At 32.1% G+C, this 24,981-nt stretch overlaps 2 protein-coding genes across 7 annotated transcripts; both read right to left on the bottom strand.

The window, feature by feature from the left end:
- Positions 1 to 1,058: 1,058 nt before the first annotated feature.
- LOC133032760 (uncharacterized) lies at positions 1,059 to 13,593 on the bottom strand. 5 transcript variants are annotated; one of them, XM_061107098.1, is made up of 11 exons: positions 13,450 to 13,593; positions 13,278 to 13,376; positions 13,024 to 13,095; positions 12,883 to 12,957; positions 12,617 to 12,700; positions 11,849 to 11,929; positions 11,064 to 11,133; positions 10,899 to 10,990; positions 10,502 to 10,543; positions 10,322 to 10,402; positions 1,059 to 1,341 (listed from the first exon to the last, which is right to left on the bottom strand). In XM_061107098.1, exons 2-11 carry the CDS (start codon positions 13,302 to 13,304, stop codon positions 1,270 to 1,272), a joined length of 696 nt encoding a protein of 231 aa, XP_060963081.1. In that variant the 5' UTR covers positions 13,305 to 13,376; positions 13,450 to 13,593; the 3' UTR covers positions 1,059 to 1,269. The 5 variants fall into 5 exon arrangements, with proteins under 5 accessions (XP_060963081.1, XP_060963085.1, XP_060963082.1 ...); XM_061107102.1 differs by lacking the exon at positions 12,617 to 12,700 and having other exon boundaries at positions 13,450 to 13,592; XM_061107099.1 differs by lacking the exon at positions 13,450 to 13,593 and having other exon boundaries at positions 13,278 to 13,433.
- A 5,065-nt stretch (positions 13,594 to 18,658) lies between these two features.
- Positions 18,659 to 19,487, bottom strand: LOC133031944 (protein RADIALIS-like 3). 2 transcript variants are annotated; one of them, XM_061105735.1, is made up of 2 exons: positions 19,084 to 19,487; positions 18,659 to 18,978 (listed from the first exon to the last, which is right to left on the bottom strand). In XM_061105735.1, exons 1-2 carry the CDS (start codon positions 19,350 to 19,352, stop codon positions 18,954 to 18,956), a joined length of 294 nt encoding a protein of 97 aa, XP_060961718.1. In that variant the 5' UTR covers positions 19,353 to 19,487; the 3' UTR covers positions 18,659 to 18,953. The 2 variants fall into 2 exon arrangements, with proteins under 2 accessions (XP_060961718.1, XP_060961717.1); XM_061105734.1 differs by having other exon boundaries at positions 18,659 to 18,981; positions 19,084 to 19,483.
- Between the last annotated feature and the right edge of the window lie 5,494 nt (positions 19,488 to 24,981).

The raw sequence follows: 24,981 nt of genomic DNA, 5'->3' as shown, positions 1-24,981 counted from the left end.
CATTCTTTTATTTGACTGTAATTTAAAAGATCAAATGTCACTTCAATGAGAACGTTTCTTATACATTTTAGTAAAATGGAGTATTTCTTCTAGAGAAACCGGGAGAAAGATCATTCTAGTTAATAAACGTTTCATCTATTTCTTTTAGTTACATTAAATTTTATTTCATTTCACGTTCGTATATTCGTTTCACTAATTTCATGACTACCAAGGGTAACTTAAGTATTAATCTGATTGTAGAATCGACAAAGACAGACACAATAACACCACTCAAAACCGCACAAGAGGTGACGAATTTGGGTTTTGCATTAAATGAATTCAGGCCGTACTAAGGTTGACTCGTCCAACCCGTTTAATAAACAAATTGTGTTCAGTTTGACATGACTAATACAAAAATAACTTGTTAATGACCTATTTAAAATTATTTTAGTACTTTAACAAATCATAAATAGGACATAAACGTGTTTCAATATTAAAAAATATATTATTAGTTGACATGTCTAAACAAAATATTCTTATATATGTTTATAAATGGGTTACACGTGTCATGTCGTATCAACCCGTTTAAAACGGGTCGTGTTTGCTTTTTATTTTTTAACACGATTATCAAACGGGTCATATTCGGATCAGACATATACCTGTTATATATAAGTCTCAACACGACACAAATATGATTCGTAAACAGGAATCGTCATCCCTATCTAATTGTGACTCCATTAATGAGAAGCAAGAGTATGCGTCAATGTCTTGCTCCCCATGAGTCCATGACTATGAGGAAACTCGTCTCATAGCTATGAGGAAACTCATCTCATCTGATAAGCATGACTCCCCATGGTTGTGACTCCATTAACGAGAAGCAAGAGTATGGGCCAATGTAACCATCTTGCTCCCCATGAGTCCATAACCATGAGGAAACTCATCTCATAGCTAAGCCCATTGGGGCTTACTTTTACACCTAAACACGATATATCACGAGTCACCAGCGACATTTTTCAGAATGTTCTGAGCCTATTTTGGAACAGATTGTCTACGATATGATATAATGGCACAAAGTAAAAAGAAAAGAAAAAAAAAACTCCTTTCCTATGCTCCATCACAATAAATAATAGCTTGTCTGGATGTTGCACAATATGTGTATTTAAAAAGGGCAGCCAATAATTAGCCCTTTCCACTCTCCAATATGCTTCCAGGGACGTAATAATTAGTAGAGAATGGAGTTCAAATTAGATAGGTACCAAGTACATGGAACAAGGCAACAAGTTAGGGAAACTAGAGAGCCTCTTTTAAAAGTTTCTCAGTGAGTGCTTTCGGGAGTCCCATCACGCTATCTGTTGTTCCAACCTGCAAGCACCAACCCCACAATCAATCGTCTATGAAAAATAAAAGCAAACGCACTCGAGTAAACCAGTGATATGGGCTTACAATTTGCCCAAGTTGAAAGGAAACCAGGACTTTGACAAAATGTACGGGCCAATGCCAACTATCGTAACCGTAATCCCCCATAGCCATGCCAAAAATTTCTATTAGCCCCTAGTGACCCTGGCAGGACCTTTGACGCATTAGGCCCTGACTTGGTCTAGATTTGTCAGGCCCTAACAAAGCACTGGTCTACGCTAAAGCTGTCGCACAGTGAGGCATATCGCAGGCTAGTCTAGGCTTGGTATGTTTAGCACGATACTGATCCTGGTCCACTAAGCCCCTAGCATTGGCTCATTAAGGGACAAGCCCCATTCTTACCCACTTTTAGATCATGTGTATGAATGCTCTTTTAATATAATAAACAAATAAGTCATTCAAATCTAATTAGAAAAGCAAACAAAAATATTGTAAAGTTTTAATTAGTCATATAATTCAAATTAGTGAGATAACAACTAAATCATGTTTTTTAAAATCATGCATAAATATTTCTTTATAAACTTATCCATTTATATATGGTTATAAATTGAGATATTCAAATAATATAACCAAATTGAAAAAGAAAAAAAAAATCCAACAGCTTCACAGTTCAAAAATTTTCAACTATAAAAGCTTAACCTTGAAAATATCACATCTCTTAAATTTTAAGCAGCTAATGAAATTGTAACATAACCTTAGCTTCAACTTTTCAAATTTACTTAAGACCTCTCAGCACAAAAATATAATATATCTATCATTCAAAAAACTCTTAAAATAAAGTAAAAATACTTCAATTTCTCAACTTCACAAACCTCGCAATGTCGCAGCTAAATTTTATCACAAATAACTGCCAACGGTATTCCATGTGCTATATTTGCTACTAGAGGGAATGGCTAGCTATGTCACAGTTGACGATTCTCTTGTTTTCACCATACAATAAGACAGTAATATCGACTCTTGTCTAAATGTTATTTTCTTGCTTCGATCCTGCTATTGACTAAATTTGAAAATAGGTCCCAACCCTAAGAGGAAATGAATTTCATATACTTGTTAAAATGGACCGCAGCCCTATAGGTCAAACGATACTAAAGAGCAGCATAGACGATGACCCAAATAAAATTAAACCAAGCTGAATACACGGGTTGAACAAATTAACCCCGAGTACAATGATAACCAACATAAGTTGAACTATTACAAATATTTAAAATCCAATGACACCACCAAATGATCTATGACCATAACTGCTCTTAAACAGGGAAAAGATCGAACCAAAATCGGTTAAAAGCTAAGGCCACTACTGGACAGAGGTGAACTGACACTACTATTCAATAAAGAATCACACTGTCCTAGAAGCTAAACAAACAGAGGAACTACAACCCAGAACCAAATACATTCCATCTAAATTTATCCCATTTCAGCTGCTTTATTAAACGCAAAGTAATACGAGCATATCCTGTACCCTGTTGACCCCAAGAACCACAGAGTTCACACAAATTGGAGGGAGTAGGCCATTGCACTATTACTTGGATTTTTCTAGGATAGACTTACAAATCCGAATTCGAGATGAGATAAACCACATAAGCGATCTGAGTTTGCTAAACAACAGTTAAGTGTTTCATATGAGTTTGCAAAAAGAAAACCAAGATAAATTTACAGAAGAATGGATGGAAAACATTGCTCATAAGGGATTGAAATGTGGCAAGGAATTCTTAAGCCTGAATGACATTACAAGAAACTCATAATGACATCGTGAGTGTGAAAAGTTGTTTTGGGATACTAACAGAATTAACGCATAGCTAGTGGTATCCGAACTTCAAATTTAGCAATGAAAAGACTTGAGCACCATAGAGCTCATCTAGCAATTCATTTATCGGGACATGGGCTATCTTTAAAGCACAATAATCCACAAAAAATGTCGTGAACCATCCTTCTTCTTCACCAAAAAAATCAGCCTCGAAAATAGACTCTTGCTTACTTAAATGATGCCTGTTGTGAGCATCTATTGAATGAGTCTCTATATCTCCTTTCTAGAATTGAGGATATACCTTCTTTACACATAAAAGAATGCTCATGACAAGCATTCAAACACAAAATAGAATGCTTTAGGCAAACCCCAATGGCATGCATGGCAAATACATTCCCAAATTGCCCAACGACATCTTAAACAAAAAAGGGAAGCACCAAGGTTGTTGTGCTTGGCCCCTCGATTTGGTTGAGCTCAATCACAAACCCCAATCCCTCATGCTTGAACATCTGCCGCAAGGCTTTGAGAGACATCAATGACTTGCCCAATGAAGGATTTCCTCATTGTGTCACAATCCCATTTGCCCGACTGAAATTCCATGAGCTAGAATCCATAATTTGTATAGGTCATACACAAAGTTTCCAATCACTGAATTCCAAAAATATCATGTGGACTGTTGAGGCACAAATGTAAAAAATCTTCCACAATGTTAATGTTGTAAAAGTAAGATCCCGTCTTGCCTATTAATGCCTTGCCCCCAAATAGATTCTCTTCCCCACATGTAAAAGTAAGAAGATCCCCTTACCATCCCCACAGTGTTAATGCCTTGCCCCCAAATAGATTCGCTCATACCATCGTAAGTGGAAATTGAAATGTGGAGTTTCTCAACCAAAGAATTGAGATGAAATTGTAAGTAGCCCTAAGGTCAATCAACATAACCACCTATTATTTAACAATAACCACAATCAACTTAATTGTCTTGGGAGTAGTGAACCTAGCAACGAAATTCAACGACATCTTGATCAACTTAGAAATTTTCGTTGATACTAGCTCCAACAACTTCCTCTCTTTGACAATTTCAGACTCACGGTCGACCTCTTCACTCAAGACAATAAGCTCAAACTTCGAATGCTAGTGGCCATACTTCCATTTCCCATCACAATGATAACAAACTCCCTGATCTTTTTTAGCCTGCATTTCTGAACCAGTAAAGCAACAATAAGGACCCCAAATATTATGCTGTAATCGACAAGCCTCCAAATATGGCGTTGGGCTTGTTGTAGAGGGCAGTCAACTGAAAGAGCCAATGGAACCCGTGGAGTGTGTAGTCGACCTGAGCCAACCAGGCCTCCACCTTTTGGGCCAAATACATGGCCAAGCCCAAGTTAATGGGCTTAAGAATTACAACTTCGTTCTTTTTGTCACGTTGAAGCCTATTGATAAAGTGGCTTAAAGTGACCTTGTCCAATACATTCTCTGATGATGAGAATAGTAACGCAATGAACTACAGAAAATATTCTTTCAATGTTGTCTCTTAAGAGCAGCAACCAACTTGGCCTCCACCTTTTGAGCCAAATACATGGCTAAACCCAAGTTAACGGGCCTATGTATTATAACTTTATTCTTTATGTTACGTTGAAGCCCATTGATAAAGTGGCTTAAAGTGACCCTGTCCAATACATTCTCTGATGGTGAGAATAGTAACTAAATGAACTACCGAAAATATTCTTTCATGGTCATATCTTGAGTAGCGACAACCAACTTGTCCTCCACCTTTTGGGCCAAATACATGGCCAAGCCCAAGTTAACGGGCCTAAGAATTCTCACTTCGTTCTTTATGTCACGTTGAAGCCCATTGATAAAGTGACTTAAAATGACCTTGTCAAAAACATTCTCTGATGGTGAGAATACTAACTCAATGAATTACCGAAGATCTTCTTTCAAGGTCTCCTAATGCAATGCAAGAAGTTGATTTGAAGCAAACCTTTTTGAGTGTAACGAACGTGTTTCAGAAACAAAAGCTTCATCTCGTCCCACAGAAACATGGGTCTCAACTTATGTTCCCACTAATACGCATAGTAATCCATCCCCTTCGAACCCAATAACTACCACTACCACCTCCAATTTATATTCATTGGTAAATCATTGATGAGCAAAATAGCTCTTTACTTAAAGAACCCATTGATTTGGATCGATCCCATGAAAAGTAGGGTAACTCTAACTTTGGAAAACGAAAAATCTAAATGGAGCTCTTTTACACCATGTCGATATTGCCATTATTAAAGACATCGCTAGTCCTTCTTGTAGGAAATCAAGCTAGCTGTAAATTAGTTGTAAATTTATATTTAATGCATTTTTCATTTGCTCTAGTATTACTAGGTGTTCACATTGTATTATGTATACCTTTTGTATATACTTTTAAATAGATATCAGAAAATAAAAAATATTTTCCCTCATTTGCTTCATGGAATCAGAGCATGTGAAGTTTCTCAAACTATATTATTTTTCTCATCCCTTCCCTTCTTAAAATAAGGGTTCTTAAACTTAGGGTTTGGAGGCTCCATCCTAGAGAACTAATTAAAATGAATTTTATATTCTCACCTCCGACTCAGGGAGCTTGTCCCACCTCCGATCAACAAAACCCAGAAATTCGACGTCCATCTGAGCTGTGCGTGAGCCCCATGCGCCACCTTCATCTGACGCGACCCTCTCCATGCGTAGGCGCGTGTACGTGTACACGCGTGGCAGTGTCCAGCGACATTTTTCCGCATCGTCTCTCTTAGGTTTCATCTCTAGTTCTTCTCCGTCTCTAGCGACATTTTTCTGGCGTCCTCTCTCTCTGTTCGTCTCCTCTGGGATTCTACCCTTGCTTTTCTTGTTGTCTTTCTCCATGGTAGAACAAAACTCATTAAGAGCCATCTTTTTAGTCGCAAGACAATGCAATACTCATGCACTTCAGGTTATTCAAACCCTTAATGACCCTTGGATTGTGGATTCTGGTGCTTCTGACCATATGATAGGTGATAAATCACTATTTTCTTTTCTAAGCAAGTGCTCTCATGAAAAGACTGTTCGCATAGCATATGGCTCATGTTCAAGAATTGACAGAATTAGAACCATAACAATCTCACCAAATCTTGTCCTAAATTTTGTCCTTTACGTTGCAAAGCTTGATTACAATTTACTCTCTGTAAGCAAATTGAGTAGAGATATTAATTGTGAAGTTAAGTTTGCTGCTAAGTTTTGTGTTTTTCAGGATGTGGAATCGGAGAAGATGATTGGCTATGCTGAGTTCAGTAAGGGCCTGTATCTGCTAAAAATCGACAACCCCGTGTTTAACCATGAAAATCATTGTTGTTTCTCCCAAGGTCAATCTCTTTCCTCAATAAATCAATCCAATAAAATCAATACTATCATGTTATGGCATTACCGTATAGGTCATCCAAATTTTGTGTATCTTAAACACTTATTCCCATCCCTATTTGTCAATATAAATCCTCAGTCTCTCAGGTGTGATATTTGTCAATTCTCTAAGCATTCCCGTCACTCTTTCATTTCAAGACCTCATCAACCCTCTCACCCATTTTCACTCATTCATGGGAATATATAGGGTCCATCCAAAATCCAAAATATCAGTAGGGCACGTTGGTTTTTATTACTAGTTGATGATCACAACCGCCTAAGTTGGACATTCCTCGTGAAAGAAAAATAAAAAACAAGTCATATTTTCCAAAATTTCCGCAAAATGATCTAAGCTACTTCCAAACAAACATCCAAGTGTTAAAAATCGACTCGTGACTTCTTCAATTCTGTCCTTGGATCATATTAGCAATCCAACGGGATTGTTCATCAAAGTTTTTGTGTAGACATACCACAACAAAATGGTGTGGCCGAACGCAAAATTGTCATTTACTAGAGGTAGCCCGATCTTTACTTTTTTCATCCCATGTTCTAAAAAGATGATGGGGTGAAGCAGTTCTCACATCTACCTATCTCATAAATAGAATGCCATCACAGGTATTAAAATTCAAAACTCAGCTGCAAATCTTCCTAGAAGCATATCCTCACTCACATCTTGTGTCTCAAATTCCATTTAGTGTCTTTGGTTCTGTTGCATTTGTCCATGTTCACTCCTCACATCGCAGCAAACTTGATGCTCTAGCCACTAAATGTATTCTTCTTGGCTACTCATCTAATAAAAAAGGCTACAAATGTTACTCTCCAATTTCATGTTCAACTTCATCAATGTCACTTTCTTTGAAGAAGAGTCTTATTATCCCAAATTTGCAGTTTAGGGGAAGAATCATAGTCAAGAACTACAAAATTGGGACTTTGTTTCACTCATTGATACTCATTCTTCTTCTTCTTCTGACAACACCATTGCTTCAAAAACTCCTCATTCATCTGTTACTCATACTCCAAACTATTCAGTCAAATCACATGAACCAAGAAATTCTCATCCAATCCCTTCCTTAAGTCTTGTCCCTATCAACGAGGACCAACCCAACCATTCAGCCAATTCACATGAGCCAAAAACTCCTCCAATCTTTTCAAATCCTGCCTGTCCACAACCCAAACACAGAAATTCGGGTTTACTCAAGGAGAAAGAAGAATCTAGCAAACAATGAACAAGCTACCACTCAAACTCAGCTAAGTCAAGCATACAATCTGATTCCATTCATTCTTGAACAGGAAGATGCTCGAGTTGAACCTATTGTGGAAGAAAATGTGCTTAACGATCTAAGCATTCCCATTGCTCTTAGGAAAAGGATTCGCTCTTGCACTCAAACATCCCATTCACAACTATTTGAGTTACTCAAGCTTATCTCCTACCTATAGAGCTTTTATCACCGCTCTGGACCAAGTTCAGATTCCCATTTCGGTCCAGGAAGCTTTACAGAATCCCAATTGGAATGTTGCCACAATGGAGGAACTAAGAGCACTTGAAAAGAATAAAACATGGATCATCACAGATCTACCTAACGGCAAACGCACAGTTGGTTGTAAATAGATCTTCTTAGTTAAGTATAAGGCTGATGGGAGCATCGAAAGATCCAAAGTCCGATTAGTGGCTAAAGGGTCCACCCAATCATATGGCAATGATTACCAAGAGACATTTGCTACTGTTGTTAAGTTAAACACCATCCGAGTTCTCTTATCTATTGCAGTAAACAATGAATGGCCTTTATACTACCTTGATGTAAAGGATGCTTTTCTCAATGGCAACTTTGTAGAAGAAGTATACATGAACATTCCTCCAAGATTTGAAGACCGATTCTCAAGGAAAAGTGTGCAAACTAAAAAAAACTCTCTACGGCCTCAAGCAATCCCCTCGAGCCTGGTTTGACAGGTTTACATAAGCAGTTACTGGTAATTTCATGGAAGAAATTTCTCATCTCAAGCAGCTTCTCTCCAGTGAATTTGAGATTAAAGATCTAGGCCAATTAAAATTTTTTCGAAGATGGAAGTTGCAAGATCCAGCCAAGGCATCTCAGTCACTCAGTGGAAATATGTCCTTGACCTATTACAAGAAACTAAGATCAGGCCAATTGAAACTCCGATGGACACTAATACCAAACTTGAAGTACTGACAATCAAAACAAAAGTTGATCGAGGAAGTTATCAACGTCTTGGGGGAAAGTAAATATACCTAACTCACACTCAGCCTGACATTAGCTTCGCTATGAGTGTTGTTAGCTAATTTCTCAATAATCCCTTTAAGGAACACATGGATGTTGTCTACCGGATTCTTAGGTACCTTAAGGGAACACCAGGAAAAGGGTTAATATTCAGGAAAAATCTCAACTAAGATCTTAAAATATACACAGATGCAAATTGGGTTGGTTCTCTCACTGAATGAAGATCCACTTCCGGGTACTGCTCCTACGTTTGGGGAAATCTTGTAGCTTGGCGCAACAAGAAACAGCAAGTGGTAGCTCGCAGCAGTGCAGAAGCAGAATTTTGTGCCTTAGCACATGGAATTTGTAAAGGAATGTGGTTTAAACGTCTCCTTGATGAACTCAGAATCAAACTTGAAGGCCCAATAGATGTTCTCTGTGATAATCAATCAGCCATAGCAATAGCAAAGAATCCAATTCATTATGATAGGACCAAACATGTTGAAATTGATCGTCACTTCATTAGTGAGAAGATTGAAAACAAGATCATCACCTTGAAGCATATTCCCTCAAGACAACAAGCAGCTGATATCTTAACCAAAGCTCTCCATCGTCCTAACTTTAGGGAACTCAATTCCAAATTAAGAATGTTTAGTATATATCTAGCTTGGGGAGGAGTGTATGAAATCAAGCTAGCTGTAAATTAGTTGTAAACATTTAATGCATTTTTCATTTACTCTAGTATTACTAGATGTTCACATTATATACTATATACCCTTTGTATATACTAAAATAGATATCAGAAATAAAAAAAAAAAAAATCCCTCATTTGCTTCACTTCTCACTCCTTGTTGCTAGCCAATGAAGAAGAATGGTTAAGTTTCAAATGAGTTTTGAAGAGTTAATCAAACTTTGTAGCATCATTTGCATCTCAATCACAATGAAACCAACCTCACAATATAGCTCCTCACAAATAGTGCTAACTACTTTCTCTATGGAATACAACTAGACTTCAACTTGCTTCCCCAAACTGATATTGAGTAGAAAATATGTCGGATGTTGTTAGTTATCCACTGTTAGGTCAAAATACAGCCACTCCAAGCATTTGAGAGGCTTGGTACTCTCGGCAAGAGCAAAGATCACCCTCTCACGAAAGAGTAATGTTATGTGAACACGTTTTACATGGCATTACTTTTTAACATAGTAGCATGAGTTTCATTGGTTACAAAAATTTACCACATAAAGTGTGAGTAGTATTTTGGTGTAAAAAGAAGTGTGTGCATTATCATTACCCCTCACAAAAGCACCTCGCATATAAATATATTCAGCAAACCCAACATTAACCGAACCACTACTTGAATTCTACTCCCAATACACCACCTCACACACCAACATAATCAGCCTACGCATTAATTCACAATACCAAATTTGCCGCTATGTCTAGAATAAAATACCGGAATCTCACTTGGGGCCTAACATTTTCATACCCAGAACAGAGTTGAAGCAAACTCAAGAGTTAAATCCATACACCAAGAATACTATAGAAAGAGACAAACATACTAACCACTTTCTTTACTAACGGGAGAATTAAAGGATGCTCTATTATAAGTCCACCAGCAACGAAAAGAACAGTTCCCTCGTCAATCTTGCATAAATATAAAGAGGAATAACCAACCTGATTGTTGTTCAATCGAAAATAATAAATAGTAAAAACTAAAATTGAAGAAAGATGCGACTTCCTTACCAATTTTTCAATAACATCATCAGGTATTTCATGAAAATGGATCTGCAGGGGATAATAATATAAATATTATTTTGCTAATCCTTAACAAAAAGTGAAGGCAATTTTTTTAAGTTTTAATTCAAATAAATATCTTTTTAATTGGAAAAATGATCTTACTCAAATACTACACAAATACAATTGCATATAGAGAAATAGATAAAATAAAAGTTGGAAGCACAAACAGTTCAACACTACATCTTTTATGTAGATTGCATAGCACATTAATAATTCATAAGTCAACAGTTCAACACTACTCTATTATAAGCTAATGGGAATCATGTTTAACAAGAGAAATGAGAAAAGATGAAAAAAAAAAAACTCAAAACAAAATTCATTAAGCAAAATAGAAAACCGTTACCTCCACCCGGTCCCAATCTCCCTTTCTAAATCCAGATTTCAGGTTTGAAACAAACACTGAGCTGACTGTAGCAGCCTGCCCCCCGGAGTAATCTGCAGTTTACATCACAAATAGGAGTCAATAAGAATAAATAGTCTAAAACTGAAGCTGCAATATGAATCAAACCTTTCATAAACTTCCGAGCCTCTTCCTTGCTGGAAGGTTTTTCCCTGATTACACCTTCATAGACCACCACCTCCAAATCATTTTACATCAAACGTAAGAAATAACACAAACATAAGTTCATCTCGAAGTAAAGAGAGCAATTGTATGTGTAAACAAATATGATCATCACCAAAGGGCCACCTATGCTGGAGAACTCATGTTTTATACTTGCTACTGAAAGATATCATTAGGAGACAGATGTCACAAAATAAGAGATGATTCCTTTTAAAATTTTAGAAAACGGGAGCACAAAGGTGGAAAGAAAAATGTACGGCAGAGATTGGTCTGTATATGCCAGGAGGTACGATTCCTTTCATTTATACTCCAATATTTAACTTACAAAAACTAAAGAAAAAAAAGACTTTTTATTCATATTTATTTAGAGAGAAAAAAAAGGAAAAATATTGGAAAGTTGTGAATCTAGAATTTGAACTTTTAAAATGAAAATCTAAGGAAGTTTTCATCCTGGATCTCCACTTGAAAGAATAAGAAAAAATTTACAAATGTTCAAGTCGTACTTCTATATCTCTCCATCCTTAAAGAAGAGAAATAGCCAAGTTGTCAAAATGCCCAGACTGCATAATTGACTTTACCACACTACTTGATTTAACAAGCGAAACTAAATTGTTAAAGGCTAAGGGTTAAAAAACCAACATGTCAATAACCTATTTTCCAGTTTTCTTCAAAAGGCACATGCAACACAATACGAATCAGGTGAGTAAAAATATAGAGAGCTTTGTTTATACTTGATCTGCAGTAATTAACAGTGTTGGCTCGACATCATTTATGTAGTCACCAGTGGGGATCCTTGGAAGGATGGCTGCCGCCTGAGAAGAAGTTTCCACCAGGTAAGTGCCAACCACAGTTACACTACCACCACACTAGTAGTGCTTGGAAAGAGCAATAATATGATTGCATTAGTATAAAAATACAAAGACAAGGCAGCTAACTGTAGAGCTAGGACCCTAACAAATACCCAGTATATTTACTACCAACTAAACGGGTAGCAAAGGAGCACAAACGCTACTTGAAGCAGCTTAGTTTCGGGCCAAAAAACAATTTTCTGAAATACCAAACTAGGAAAAAATGATCATAGATAGTTTGTCAATTGAGGATATGTACATATATTTTTGATAGTGTAAAAAGAGATTTTTTTAAATTAAATAGCTAAAATAAGCATAGAAACTCAAATTTTCCTTTTAATATTGGTCATTGGATCAAATTGTAATGGTTTAATAATAAATGAAAAAACTCACACAATGAATAGGACATGCTTCTTGATCACTTGTGGTTTTTTCAAAATAATAACCATATTATATTATTAATTGTTAGAATAGATATCAAATCAGTGAGTGTCAATATCTATATTTGTTTATTTTAGCATTACTGATTGAGCAAAAACGTATTACATTCTCCATCCATAAATGGCCCTAAGTGACACCATCTTTTTTTTTTTTGGTGAAATCAGGGGCACCATCTTTTGATATGCCTAAAATGAAGATTAAAAGACATACTGTATCCGCTGCAATCAATAATGTTGGCGTGTCATCCTTGTTTTGATTAAGCAAAGATTCTAATTTTGATATGATGGCTTCTGCCTGAGTGAGTAATTGATTTGTAATCAAAGGAAAATACTTGAACTCAAGCACCCAAAACAGAGAAAGTAGACTCCCCATAAAAAAAAAATTAAATAAATAAATAAATAAATAAATAACTAGAGTTTTACCAATCGGCACTAACTTATCAAATCAACATGAAACTATCAAACTTAAAATCTGACCTTGGCCTCAGCAAGAGCCACAACCAACTCTTCTGGAATCTCCTTTCGGATACTCTTTTCATCAATGTCTGCAGTCTACAATTAGAAACACTTAAAGTTCTCAGAAAATTCGAAACAAAAAATAAAATTCAGAAATTTTACCATGATTGTAAAATCGTATCCCATCTCAGCCAATATTTTCCGACGTGCTACTGAAGATGATCCCAAAATTATCTGCACAGCATTAACGCCAGTTACTTCGAAAATTCATGTGGTAGTAGAGATATTGAACTATCAATCAAACAGAAAACTTGATAATCTCCCGATCTTCCAAAGAAGTACGTACATCATTCCTTTCAGAAGTTTACATAGGAGAGAAGGAATAAACCCTAATAACCAAGAGAGAAAAACACTACCTTAAAGGGAGAAGCATTGGCCGCCATGATTATCCGGAAACTTTGCAAATTTAAACTTCGAGCTTAGAATTAAACCCAGAACCCTATTAAGCGCCTCTTCTGTAAAGTTGTGCCCTTGAATTTAGTTATTTAAACTTCACTTTTCTTATTTCAAACACCATTTAAATCTTACCGTTAAATACCAATGGTAATTGTCAATACTAACTGTAATTACCAATACCAACTGTAATTGCCAATATGTGCACCAAGTAGGATATGGACGGGAACGATTTTCAATCCCCGAATATTAAACGGGACAAGATAACATCTTCAATAGTAGATGTTAAAAACTTATATATTATCTAAAAATATAATATTTTATTATTTTTGACAATCTTACTTCTAAAAATACTTTAATATATAGTACTTTTTAAAAATATTATAATTATGAACTCACACATTATTATTTAATATATATCTTAATTTTCAGCTACAATAACTTTTTAGCTTTAATTTTTTATTAAAAAATAATAAATAACATCCATGCAAATTTTTATAATGACATCATTTTCTCTCTAATAATATAACATCTTAATATCTCTATGGTATAAAGTTATTTTTTTATGCTTTTAAACTGAAATTATTGTGAGAAGGGTAGTGAAAGTGTGTTTGTTTGCTTAATTTTAAGTAATGTTATTTTTATTTTCTATTTAGTAAGCTAACTTTTAAGTCTTGTAAAAATTATTATTTTAGCTGTCTTTTTTTTTTAATTAATTGTTACTTGATTGTTGTAAGAAAGAAGAATTAACTTGCTAGGAAAAAAGAAATGATGCAAAGGCAAAGTGGAAGGAAAAGCTTAAATTTGGCAAGAAATGCTGCCATAATGCTATAACATTCTAGGCAGTGACGTGGAAGAAGTTTGAAAAACAAATTTCACCTATCCACATCAGCAATTATGTAGCAGTCACTCAAAGTTATGCGTTGTGGAAGGAGGAGACAATACCTAATGCGCCAAGATTATAAATAATTTGGGCTTCTATTTTTAGGGTATTACATTGTAAGGAGTGAGCAAAAGCAACTAAGTACACTCTTCTTCTTCAACATGATGGCAGCTGCCATTTTTTGAGGAAATTAAGTGCAGAAAGAAAAAGTACAAAAGAGGAAGGAGAAAAATGGGGACCCAAGTGTAAGAAAAAGAAAAGGACAAAAGCCCTATTTGTTTGCATTTCTTTTTCTTCTATATTTTTGTTTTCCTTTTCTTTCTTGTCTTAAATACTAGAAACTTGATAATTTGTAAAAAGGGCAGCGGCCATGGATGAACAATTTCGAGTTTGAATTATATTTTTTGATTTAAACATGAGCTAATTTTCTTAAGGCTTGAATGGCTATGAACTCCTATGTTGGGTATGATTAATTTTTAAGCATATTTGTCTTTATTCATTCAAGTAAGCTTGTCATTTTATTTGATTGTTATGTCTTAGCCATGAGTAACAATTTGTTAAGCTATATCTTGTTTCGAAAGGGCTAGATCTAGTAGTTTAACTTGGATGGAGCATGAGAAATCCTAGATTTAGGTTTTTCTTAGTAAGTAAAATAGGAATATTTCATTTACCTTGCATAACTTAATAATTGATGTTTAATTGGTGTTCTGCAATCTGGTTTGATATAGGAATATGTGAATCTAGATGGTAGAACTTAAATTGTGAGTTTTGAAAAATTCTCATAAACACATAAAAAATTATGTTATCTCTGTGTGAAAATACTTAAGTAATGCTATAGTAACTGGAAAAAACCTGACTAGGGGGATTAGTTATTCAAGCCACTTTTTACCATATTACATTTCTTGCAAGCAATTTTCTAGCAACAGTAGCATTAATTTTAGCAAATTTATTATAGTCATTTTAATTTTAAATTATTGCTCAATCATTCTCATATTTTTCTTTTTGCATTGTTCTTGATGAATCTCTTTCGTTTTGTGTGTGAGGTGCATGATCAGTATTGATCACATCATTGTGTGTGTGTTTTTTTTAGTGATTTGATCACTTTGATTATGTGTGCTTTCTTGTACATTTACATAGATAATGAGAAGATATTGTGCATTTTTGTTTGTTATTACATGTCTTAACCTAATATTACCTACATATTCTATATATGTTTTGTAAAAAAGTTGCATAGAATATTTCCAATAATATATTATTTGTATACTATTAAATGAAATAATTAGTAAAATTGAAAGAGTAATTAAGTTAGAGGAAACAATTGATACTTTAATTTTTTTAAAATTAATTATGTTTTGCATTGAATATTTGGGTTGTTTTTTTTAAATGAAAAAAATAATATAATAAATTTGCTAATATTATACAATTCAAAACATTGCAAAAATATATTCAGATGTAAAAAATAAATAGTCTAATTATTTCAGCATTCAAATTCAGATATAATATCTTATTACTTAAATTCAAATGTCTGAATCTTAAAAAAAAAAAATAAACGCACCTTTAATGTATAAAATTAAAAGAGTTCCACCGTCAATTACTATTTTTTTGTGGAATGATTTTAGCTACTTAGGCCATTTCATTTTGCAAAAAAAAAAAAAAAAAATTGTCATATATTTATAATTTGTATCAACTTTTAGTATTGTGATCAATACGCAATTATAAAATTCAAGTAAAATTTACTATTTATTAAAAATATAAAAATTAATAATTTTATTATTTAAAACAATAATAATAAAATTGTCCATAAGAGATTATTTCATAAATACCCATAAACAACAAAAAGTAAAGATTTTTATAGATTTACCTTTTTTTTTTTTACATTTTAGAGACGGTTGTTTTTTGGTAGTCCTAAAAAAAATATTCTTTTCACATTGAGTAAATATAGTATAATATTGTGGTAATATGTAAATAAAGTTGTTTCTTTTCTAAAAAAAAAGAACAGTCCATAAAATCAAAAAGAAAAAAAAAAAGACCAACAAGTTTATCACCAACAAATTTTTACTAACGACGTGTCACCATTGATAATCATTACTGACAAAATAACTACTTTTTATTGACAAAATTTTTCCTCATTAAAGAGTATGATTCTTGTAGTGTCAAATTTAAAATTAATAAACTCTTGTGCTATGAATTTGGCATAACCGAAAGTGTGTTTTGTATTCATTTTAATATTCTACTTTAAAATTTTCGCTTAACATGTGTCAACTAAATATTAGTTTATATCGACACAAAGTAGCATCAGTCCCAAACTGACTAAAAAAATTTAATTTGTTATTTGTTATTTTGTGATGGTTTTAGGCATTAACCGATTCTAAAAGTTCATTTAGTAGTGAGACTATCATTAGATTAGTGTTATGTCAATGAATTTTTCAAAGAAACCACCACAATATACTTGATATTTGTAATAATTTTTATAGTTGAACAGAATTTTGGCAACTAAAAAAAATCTGGGAGCAAACTCTACAAAGATCGGGAAAGATAATTCGTATATATTGTTTAAATTATCAAAAAAAAATTGGATTAAGGTAAAAGAGTTGGTTGTAGTATAGTGATAACTAGCTAGCTACTCAAACTCCATTCTTTAGAGAGCTCTTATATATTATGATGAAACGTTATATATATGGGATCTTCTGATACATATCACCCGGCTAACTAAGATATTTATGTACATAAAGTTATATAATAATATATAATATTTATTTGGAAACCATTAAAGAGTCCTTGTCATTAATTCCTCAAAATAATAACAAATATAAAAAGAAAAGATAGAAAAAGGAAGAATAAATAACCATTTATCTCCTTCTCCATCGATGCACGGTCCCTCCCAACAAGTTGGGATTTGTCATATTAGAGACAGAATATTGTTCGAATAAAATGAGAAACGGGATTGATTGAATTTATGATTCTATTGGGTCATGAGAATAGACGACCCAGTCAACGCTATTTATTCAGTAATTATATTTTAAATTAATATGAAGGCACCAGTGGTATACCTAGCCCCTTCTCAACATTTAGCGTTCCGAATGGCTAGCAATATTACCTAAAAGTTATTATATTAAATTATATATATGGAACCCGATACTTAGTTGGATAAATAGCGAAATTAACACATAAAATAGTGTTAGGCATCATATTGGTACCTTTTAGTATTTCTCTTTAAATATATATATACGTGAAATATGATATAAGTATATGTTTCCAGTATAATATTCTCTCTTATACTTGTTCAACACCAGAAAACAATTATGCATGAGCCATGAATCCCACACTTACTATTTATGGAAAGTAAAAATTAGTCCATTATAGAAACTTGACTTATATATATATATGCATGTAAGAAAGAAGCTGGAATACTCATGTTTTATATTTATTTAATTTTTTCGTGCGTTTCTATATACAAAACCAATAAGGAAATTGGACAAATAAAGTCATATACATATGCACACATAAATTTATGAATATATATATTTAAGCATATCGAACGTTGACAATGATAGATTACATAAATATATATATATTTATATGTATATATATGTATAAAAATTCTTATACTCACGTCGATTTTTAGATAAATGAGGAATTCACCCCAACTTTCAACTTTTGATGGAGTACTAGATGAACCTCATCAGCAAAAATTCTCTATCTCCAAAGGATCATATCTTGTAGTACAGACTGTATAAGATGTGTATATATCATTATAATATTTAGATATGGATTCTCTGCACTTTATATATACCACTTTTATATATCAACCTCATCAACCCAACAATCAATTTTCGCCTCCAATACATCTTATAGAGCATGGTATATATATCAAAACAAACTGATATATATATATATACACATGTGTGTGTGCGTGTGTGTTGTGTTTGATGAGGTTATTATTAAATAATATTAGATGGAATATTAATATACAATGTGCTCATAATAATAAAACTGACTTGATCGCATATATTTCATGATTAGGAGGGATGGCTGCGTTAGGGTCCAGATTACAGTTTGATGTGGTCTAGTCAACAAGCAAAATTCTAAAAGTTAAAGTTCTTTTTTGTACTGTGATAATAAGTATTGTTTATTAGACACTTTTAAGGCTCAACATATATACTACAGAGGTGTGACTTTATTAATGATTTCAGCCATATATATATTTGAACAATAGGGTAGTAACATATTATTAATATTGATCAACATTTTAAATAATTAATGATTATTTAGTATATATATACCATTAACATTACATTAAATGTAATGAAAATTCTTCATAGTTGGTTAAATATATAATATCATATACAAGAGATCATAATTAATAAATTAAAATAACCAGCTTAATTAGGCCTTAAGACATATAATTATAGAAACAAATTAAACATCACCCATATATTAATTATATAATTAAAAGTACTCTTCAGAAGCATATACTGTATCATTAATTCATATATAAGTTACACACACATTATTATATATGAACATGATGAAATGAGAAAAGATGCGAGGGACACTCCAGCCGACTTCCAACATTAATAATCTTCCCTTATATGTATATGTGTGCTGGACTTGAAAATAATCAATAATAATAATAATAATTTATAAGCAAATCTTTCTCTCGATTGAAAAAGCTAGCCTAGCTTGCTTGAATTGAGAGGATCGATATATAATCTTTAATACAATATCGAGAGCAATTAAAATCATCAGCAGATCTTCATTGCATTTTTAGATTTTTCAACCTGCTACATTAACCAAAAACAAAAAGAAGTATATTCATATATATCATTAATTAATAAATAAAAGAAAGCCAAAGTATATAGTAGTAGTAGGAGGAGGAGGAGTACCTTTGTTCTTCATCCATATATGGGATATAGGGAACTGATGATTTGTTGTTATTGATCTTTTTATAATTTGGTAAAGGGACTTGACCAGTCTCAATTTTGTTGAGATCTTCGACAAGTGTCTCGTAATGCTTCTTCACTTCTTCCACTGTTTTTCCACCAATTGCTTTGGCCATGTTGTGCCAACGATCTGGTGTGTCTTTGTCATAGATGGCTAGAGCATTCTCAAACAGCTTGTTCTGTTTAGCTGTCCATGAACCTGATGACCCCATTATATATATAATATATGTGTATATATATATTCAGAGAAGAAGAATGTATATATATATGTATATTTGTGAGTAGAATGAGAGTACCAAACCTCTCATTTTATACTTTGAAAAATATGATACAACCTGCAAAAAGACGAAATAGGAGAAAGAAGGAAAATATTAGCCATGATGGGTATATGTGGCTGTAGAACGTTACTTATATTGTGTAATAAAAATTAAACGACTTGACAACTAAGATTCCTAGTTTTTTTTTCGAGTGGGGGTAAAATCTATTTTTATATTTCAAAATAACAAAGCACGCAAATTATTCATTTTTATATACTGTACAACAAAATAAATTAAATGTTCACAAAATTGTGAAAGATAATATGTGAATATATATATATCACTATTTAAAGGCTAATTAGTTTATAGTTTTTTTCTTAAAAAAATGATAGGATATTTATAGTTCTGATGAACCATGTGCGGTGATAAAATAATTAAAGAAAAATTAAAATCTTATACTTTGTATAATTATTTGAAGGGTAGTATTGAATTAATTTCCTTGTTAAAGAAATTACAGTTATTTTATTTCTACTGTACTAGCAGTACAGCTCACAGAACTAGTTAATTAATGGAGGTGCAATAATAACAAGTGCCTTTGACAATATATATGATATACGTTAGCAGAATTTCATGAATTAAATTCTTATTGCTTATATGGATTGATAATGTGAGCACAGTACTTAAAATTAATAAAATGTGATGCATTCAATAAATTAATTAATTATAATAATATTTTATATTTGTATAAATAATAGTCAAAATAATAATAACAATAATAATAATAATAATAATAATAATAGCAATATTATTTAAAAAATAATAATTCACAAGCCCTTTGAATTCTTGTTAAAAATTTATTAGTCTTTTCTCTGTTGCTACATAAGAAAATATACTTATTTATTATTACTTTGTATTTTATTACATATAAGTACTATAAGTATATGTAATAAAATAGAAAGTAATAATATGATCAATAAATTAATTCTTATCAATTTGACCAAATTGCTCTAATTAAAGATAGTTCAATCATATATATTAACCAAATTTTAATAATTAAATTTGTGTTTATATATCAAAATATATGATAAGATAAGTATCATTGAAAACTCAAGTAGTGTATAGACAGGGGCCGGACCCACATTATAGCGAGGGGGGGCGAACCCCCTGAAAAAAAAAATCGAGAAAAAAATATATATGTATTTTAATTAGTTACAACATATATTTGTATTAAAAGATGATATTTACAGACATAATAGTAACTTTGGTGTAATGGTTAAGGTAGTTGGTAAATAGGTTAGAGGGTAAATGTTCAAACCCCACTAACTACACTTTATATTTTCTTTTTAAATTTATTTACACCCCCTCACTTTAAATTTTGGGTCCCCCACTGTGTATAGATTACCAAATATATATAGGCCCTTCAAATATTATAAATAACTTGGCATAGTTGTACAAGGTCAACATACGTTTACTGTGTCACTATTGCCTCAATAATTTATACTCACGTTAAAAGTACAAGATATATATACCTAAGAAATTAACAACACGCCATTTACACTACCTTCTTTGTAAGTAAATAAATAATTTCAAACGTTTTCAACCTTAATAGTATATATATACTAAAACTAGTCGTTACAAGGAATGGACGTCTTATTTTATAGAAAATAGTATACTTTTATATAACGCCTATTTTCATGATAAAGCTAGTTGTACTGACAGTTAGTTGTATTGTTAGTTAGGTTCTTGAGTGGAAATATCTTTTCTGTTATGTCTGTTACAGTTAGTTTTTCCTTGGCTTTCTCTGTATTTTGTAAAACTCAATCTCTATAAATAAGAGTTCCCTCACTAAGCCTTGTATCTTTTGCAAGCTTAGTTTTCTCAGTTTGTATTGATAAGATCTTTCATTTCAAAATAAATAAATAAAAGGATGAAAGGCACTAATTAAGAAAACGCTTTCTTAATTACTACCATTTTTTTTAACAAAAAAAAAAGAAAAAAGAAAAATCTCTCTACCGTTGTTGAAATAATGTATGAAAAATATAAATTTAGTTTTGTTCTCTCTTAATATATTTTTACACAAAGTGTGATCTTTTAACAACTACTTTTTACTTTTTAGAGCAGAATCACAGCTGTATCGCTATACAATATGAAAGTATTCCATTCCAGCAATATTTATTGATCAGACCAGTTTGACCAAATAAAGATATAGATTGAGTCCAAATTTTATTGGTGGGTTTTCTAGCTAGTTAAATTTAAATTTCATTATAATCAATTTAACTATGAAAATTTGTGGAATGTATTGAAAGTAATTCTAGAGGCTGGGAATATATATGAACCGACACGATGATGATGAGATTTTTTCGACGTGTTTGACTATATACTCAAAGAATTTATTGAACTTGATCAATTCTCAAAAAGGAAAAAATACATTATACTTTTCTTTTTTTCTTTTTTTCTTTTTTTTTTTAAGAAAAAATTACAATAGTGTTTAGTACACTATTATACGTTGTATTTGCATGGTATAATTAATATTATATTTTTATATAGGACGTACTACATAATATTAACTTGTATTAGTAATTCTCTCAAAAAAAAAAACTTGTATTAGTAAATATTATTTTAGATTTTGTGTTTTGTAAAAGTTATTAATTGGATTTTTTATTTTGTTAAATGATAAAATGAACCCTATATTTTCTAAAATGGTACAAATAGGATATTGAGCTCAATTTTCAACAATTTTATTTTTTAACATAACTAATTTTAAGACAATTTCTAACACGAACAGATAGAGAAAATATCATCAGTTTTGTCATAACATCTCTAAATCAGATTATTATTATTAAGTTTTATTTTGACGAAAAATCAATTCATGGTCTTATTTGTAAAATTTTAGAAAATATATGATCTATTTTGTCATTTAACAAAACAAAAAGTCTAATTAATAATTTTTACAAAACACAGAATCCAAAATAATATTTATCCTCTAATATATACAAGCATAATTTAATATAATATGATATAATACAATACTATATCAAAAACAATTACTATGTGTTATATTAAAAAAATTACTATCTAAAATCTTCATTACAAATTGTAATTAAGGCAATGATGAAAAAAAAAGTCTTAGTCATTATGTACATTTTCAATATATTATAGGAAGAAAAGAATTGTGGCATAAGAACCTAACATTTTGTGTTTGTAACCAACACATCTAATGATATTTTTAGCGGTATGAGATTAGTATAATTGTAATTTTAGTTTAGTTTCGTCAAAATAGTCTATGTTAATATCTTAAACATAACACAATATATAAAATCCAAATTTTAATTAGTCATTGAATTTGAATAAAAACATGTAGTATAAATTACTTATAAATTTTCTTTCAACAAATTTAAAGACTAATTTTATACCGATAAAAATTATAATTTTACTAATATTTGTATGTATGATGCTAAAAGAATTATTAAATTTATGTTGATTATAAATTTAAAATTTTAAATATTTATTTGGCAAATATCCTGTTTATTACAAATTAGTTAGTCTATATGTAATACTTTATTTACAAATATAAGTAAAAAAATGTTAGCCATTACCTTAGGAATATTATATATGTATATGTACACGTATTTATATATCAAATATATGTGGTTGTCCTCGTTGAAAACAAAACTTTGCAACTTTTTGAAGGAGCTTTCAAGTGCACAAAATATTTTGGTGATGATAATTCATAAAAATATTCAGAATCCTTATCATCCACGTACGTCCGGTGTGCCATGTATTTATCTATGTGGATTCCTTTATTAATTTTATTTTATCAAAAGCTTAAAATTAGTACTCCATCCATCTATATAATATAGGGTTATTTGCGGCAAAACCCCCTAAAGTAGGGAGGTTTTTACAACTAACCCCCAATTCTAAAATTTTTGCCGCAAAACTCCCTAAACTCAAGTTCTATTAGCATTTAGCCCTTTCCGTCCATTTTTATCTGTTAAATGCCATGGTGGAATGTCCACGTGTACACAGTGTACACGTGGCAAAATTTTATTAGTCCACGCAATAAATATTTTAAAAAATAAAAAAATTAATTATTTAAAAATAAAAAAATAAAAAAATAAAAATATCTTTAAAAATTAAAAAAAAAAAATTATATTCTTTTTCTTTTTTTTTTTTTCTCTTTTCTTTCTTCTTCTTCTTCTTCTTCTTCTTCTTCTATACCCGCCTCTTTCCTTCTAACCCTATCACAATCACACCCTCAGTCACACCCTCACCCTCCCTTCTCACACCTCCCCACAAACTCATACTTAGTCTCATCCACCTCCAACTTCAATCATTTCCACTCATACACATCCCCTCACATTTTCAAAACCCCCCAACCCCACAAACTCCAAAACCCCAAACTCCTCTCTCACCCTCTTCAAGATCCTAGACTCGACGCACCCAAGCTTCCCCACCTCGGCAACGCAGGCCCGGCCCAAGGGCTCATCCAATTCCTCCTCGTCCTCCTCAACACGACTGATCCCATCCACCAGAACTGCTTCGGCAAGATGAGAGCTCGGCGGCTACCCCGTCGAAGAAGCAGTTCTCCTGACGGTGAGTGGTGACGAGGAACGGAGTGAGGAGGTCGGTGAGCGGCGGCGTCTGGAAGTCGAAGCTTGACAGAGAGAGAAGAAGAAGAAGGCGGCAGTTCACAGAGAGAGAACGAGGAGAAGAGTGGGGTTAGGGTTATTAGGGTTTTTTTAATTTTAATTTTTTTAAAATTGTTTTTTTAATTTTTAATTTTTTAATTTGTAAAGAAAAATATTTTTTTTTATTTTTAAATAATTAATTTTTTTATTTTTTAAAATATTTATTGCGTGGACTAATAAAATTGTGCCACGTGTACACTGTGTACACGTGGACATTCCACCATGGCATTTAACAGATAAAAATGGACGGAAATGGCTAAGTGCTAACAGAACTTGAGTTTAGGGAGTTTTACCGCAAAAATTTTAGAATTGGGGGTTAGTTGTAAAAACCTCCCTACTTTAAGGGGTTTTGCCGCAAATAACCCTATAATATATAATGTTAAACTATATACGCGGTATAGATATTTGTAACAAATACATAAAATTATATATATATATATAAATTATAAATTTATAAAATATCAGATTTTTAATTATAATTATGTATACAATTTCTTATTTTATATATATCTTTAAGTATTATCTCCTTTTGATGAGAGTGTGGCATGCCAACTTGGAGCTTGTTCACCTTTTTTGTGATACAGTGGATATAATTGGTTAGGTATCCATGCAATAATTAGATTCTTATTAATTTGTGACTAAATTCACATTGTTTGGTAACCAAAGGACTCCCTTGTGGTTAGTTTGGTAAATTTATATTTGTTATACTTATTTATTGAACTATTTAATAACAAGTCTAATGTATTACGGGACATAAACAATAATTTTCTTAATAAATATATTGTTGAATAGGTAGAATAAACTCATGATTTAATTTGTGAGGTGACCTCATCAATATTGTTGGGATGTTATTTTGACAAAAATATTTTATTATTTATTATTAATTTCGGCTGGAG

Source organism: Cannabis sativa, chromosome X, assembly GCF_029168945.1.
Source record: "Cannabis sativa cultivar Pink pepper isolate KNU-18-1 chromosome X, ASM2916894v1, whole genome shotgun sequence".
NCBI classification, from domain to species: domain Eukaryota; kingdom Viridiplantae; phylum Streptophyta; class Magnoliopsida; order Rosales; family Cannabaceae; genus Cannabis; species Cannabis sativa.
Note: the sequence above shows the minus strand (reverse complement) of the source record. Positions and strands in the feature narration are given on the sequence as shown.

Excerpts from the sequence above, each read along its gene's own strand:
- LOC133032760 (XM_061107098.1), bottom strand. The coding sequence starts at position 13,304 with ATGGCGGCCAATGCTTCTCCCTTTAAG. Across the intron at positions 13,096-13,277 it reads CCAATGCTTCTCCCTTTAAG|ATAATTTTGGGATCATCTTC; the intron begins GTAGTGTTTTTC and ends AATGCTGTGCAG. Across the intron at positions 11,930-12,616 it reads TATTGATTGCAGCGGATACA|GCGGCAGCCATCCTTCCAAG; the intron begins GTATGTCTTTTA and ends ACTTCTTCTCAG.
- LOC133031944 (XM_061105734.1), bottom strand. The coding sequence starts at position 19,352 with ATGGGGTCATCAGGTTCATGGACAGCTAAACAGAACAAGCTGTTTGAG. Across the intron at positions 18,982-19,083 it reads TATATGGATGAAGAACAAAG|CAGGTTGAAAAATCTAAAAA; the intron begins GTACTCCTCCTC and ends TGGTTAATGTAG.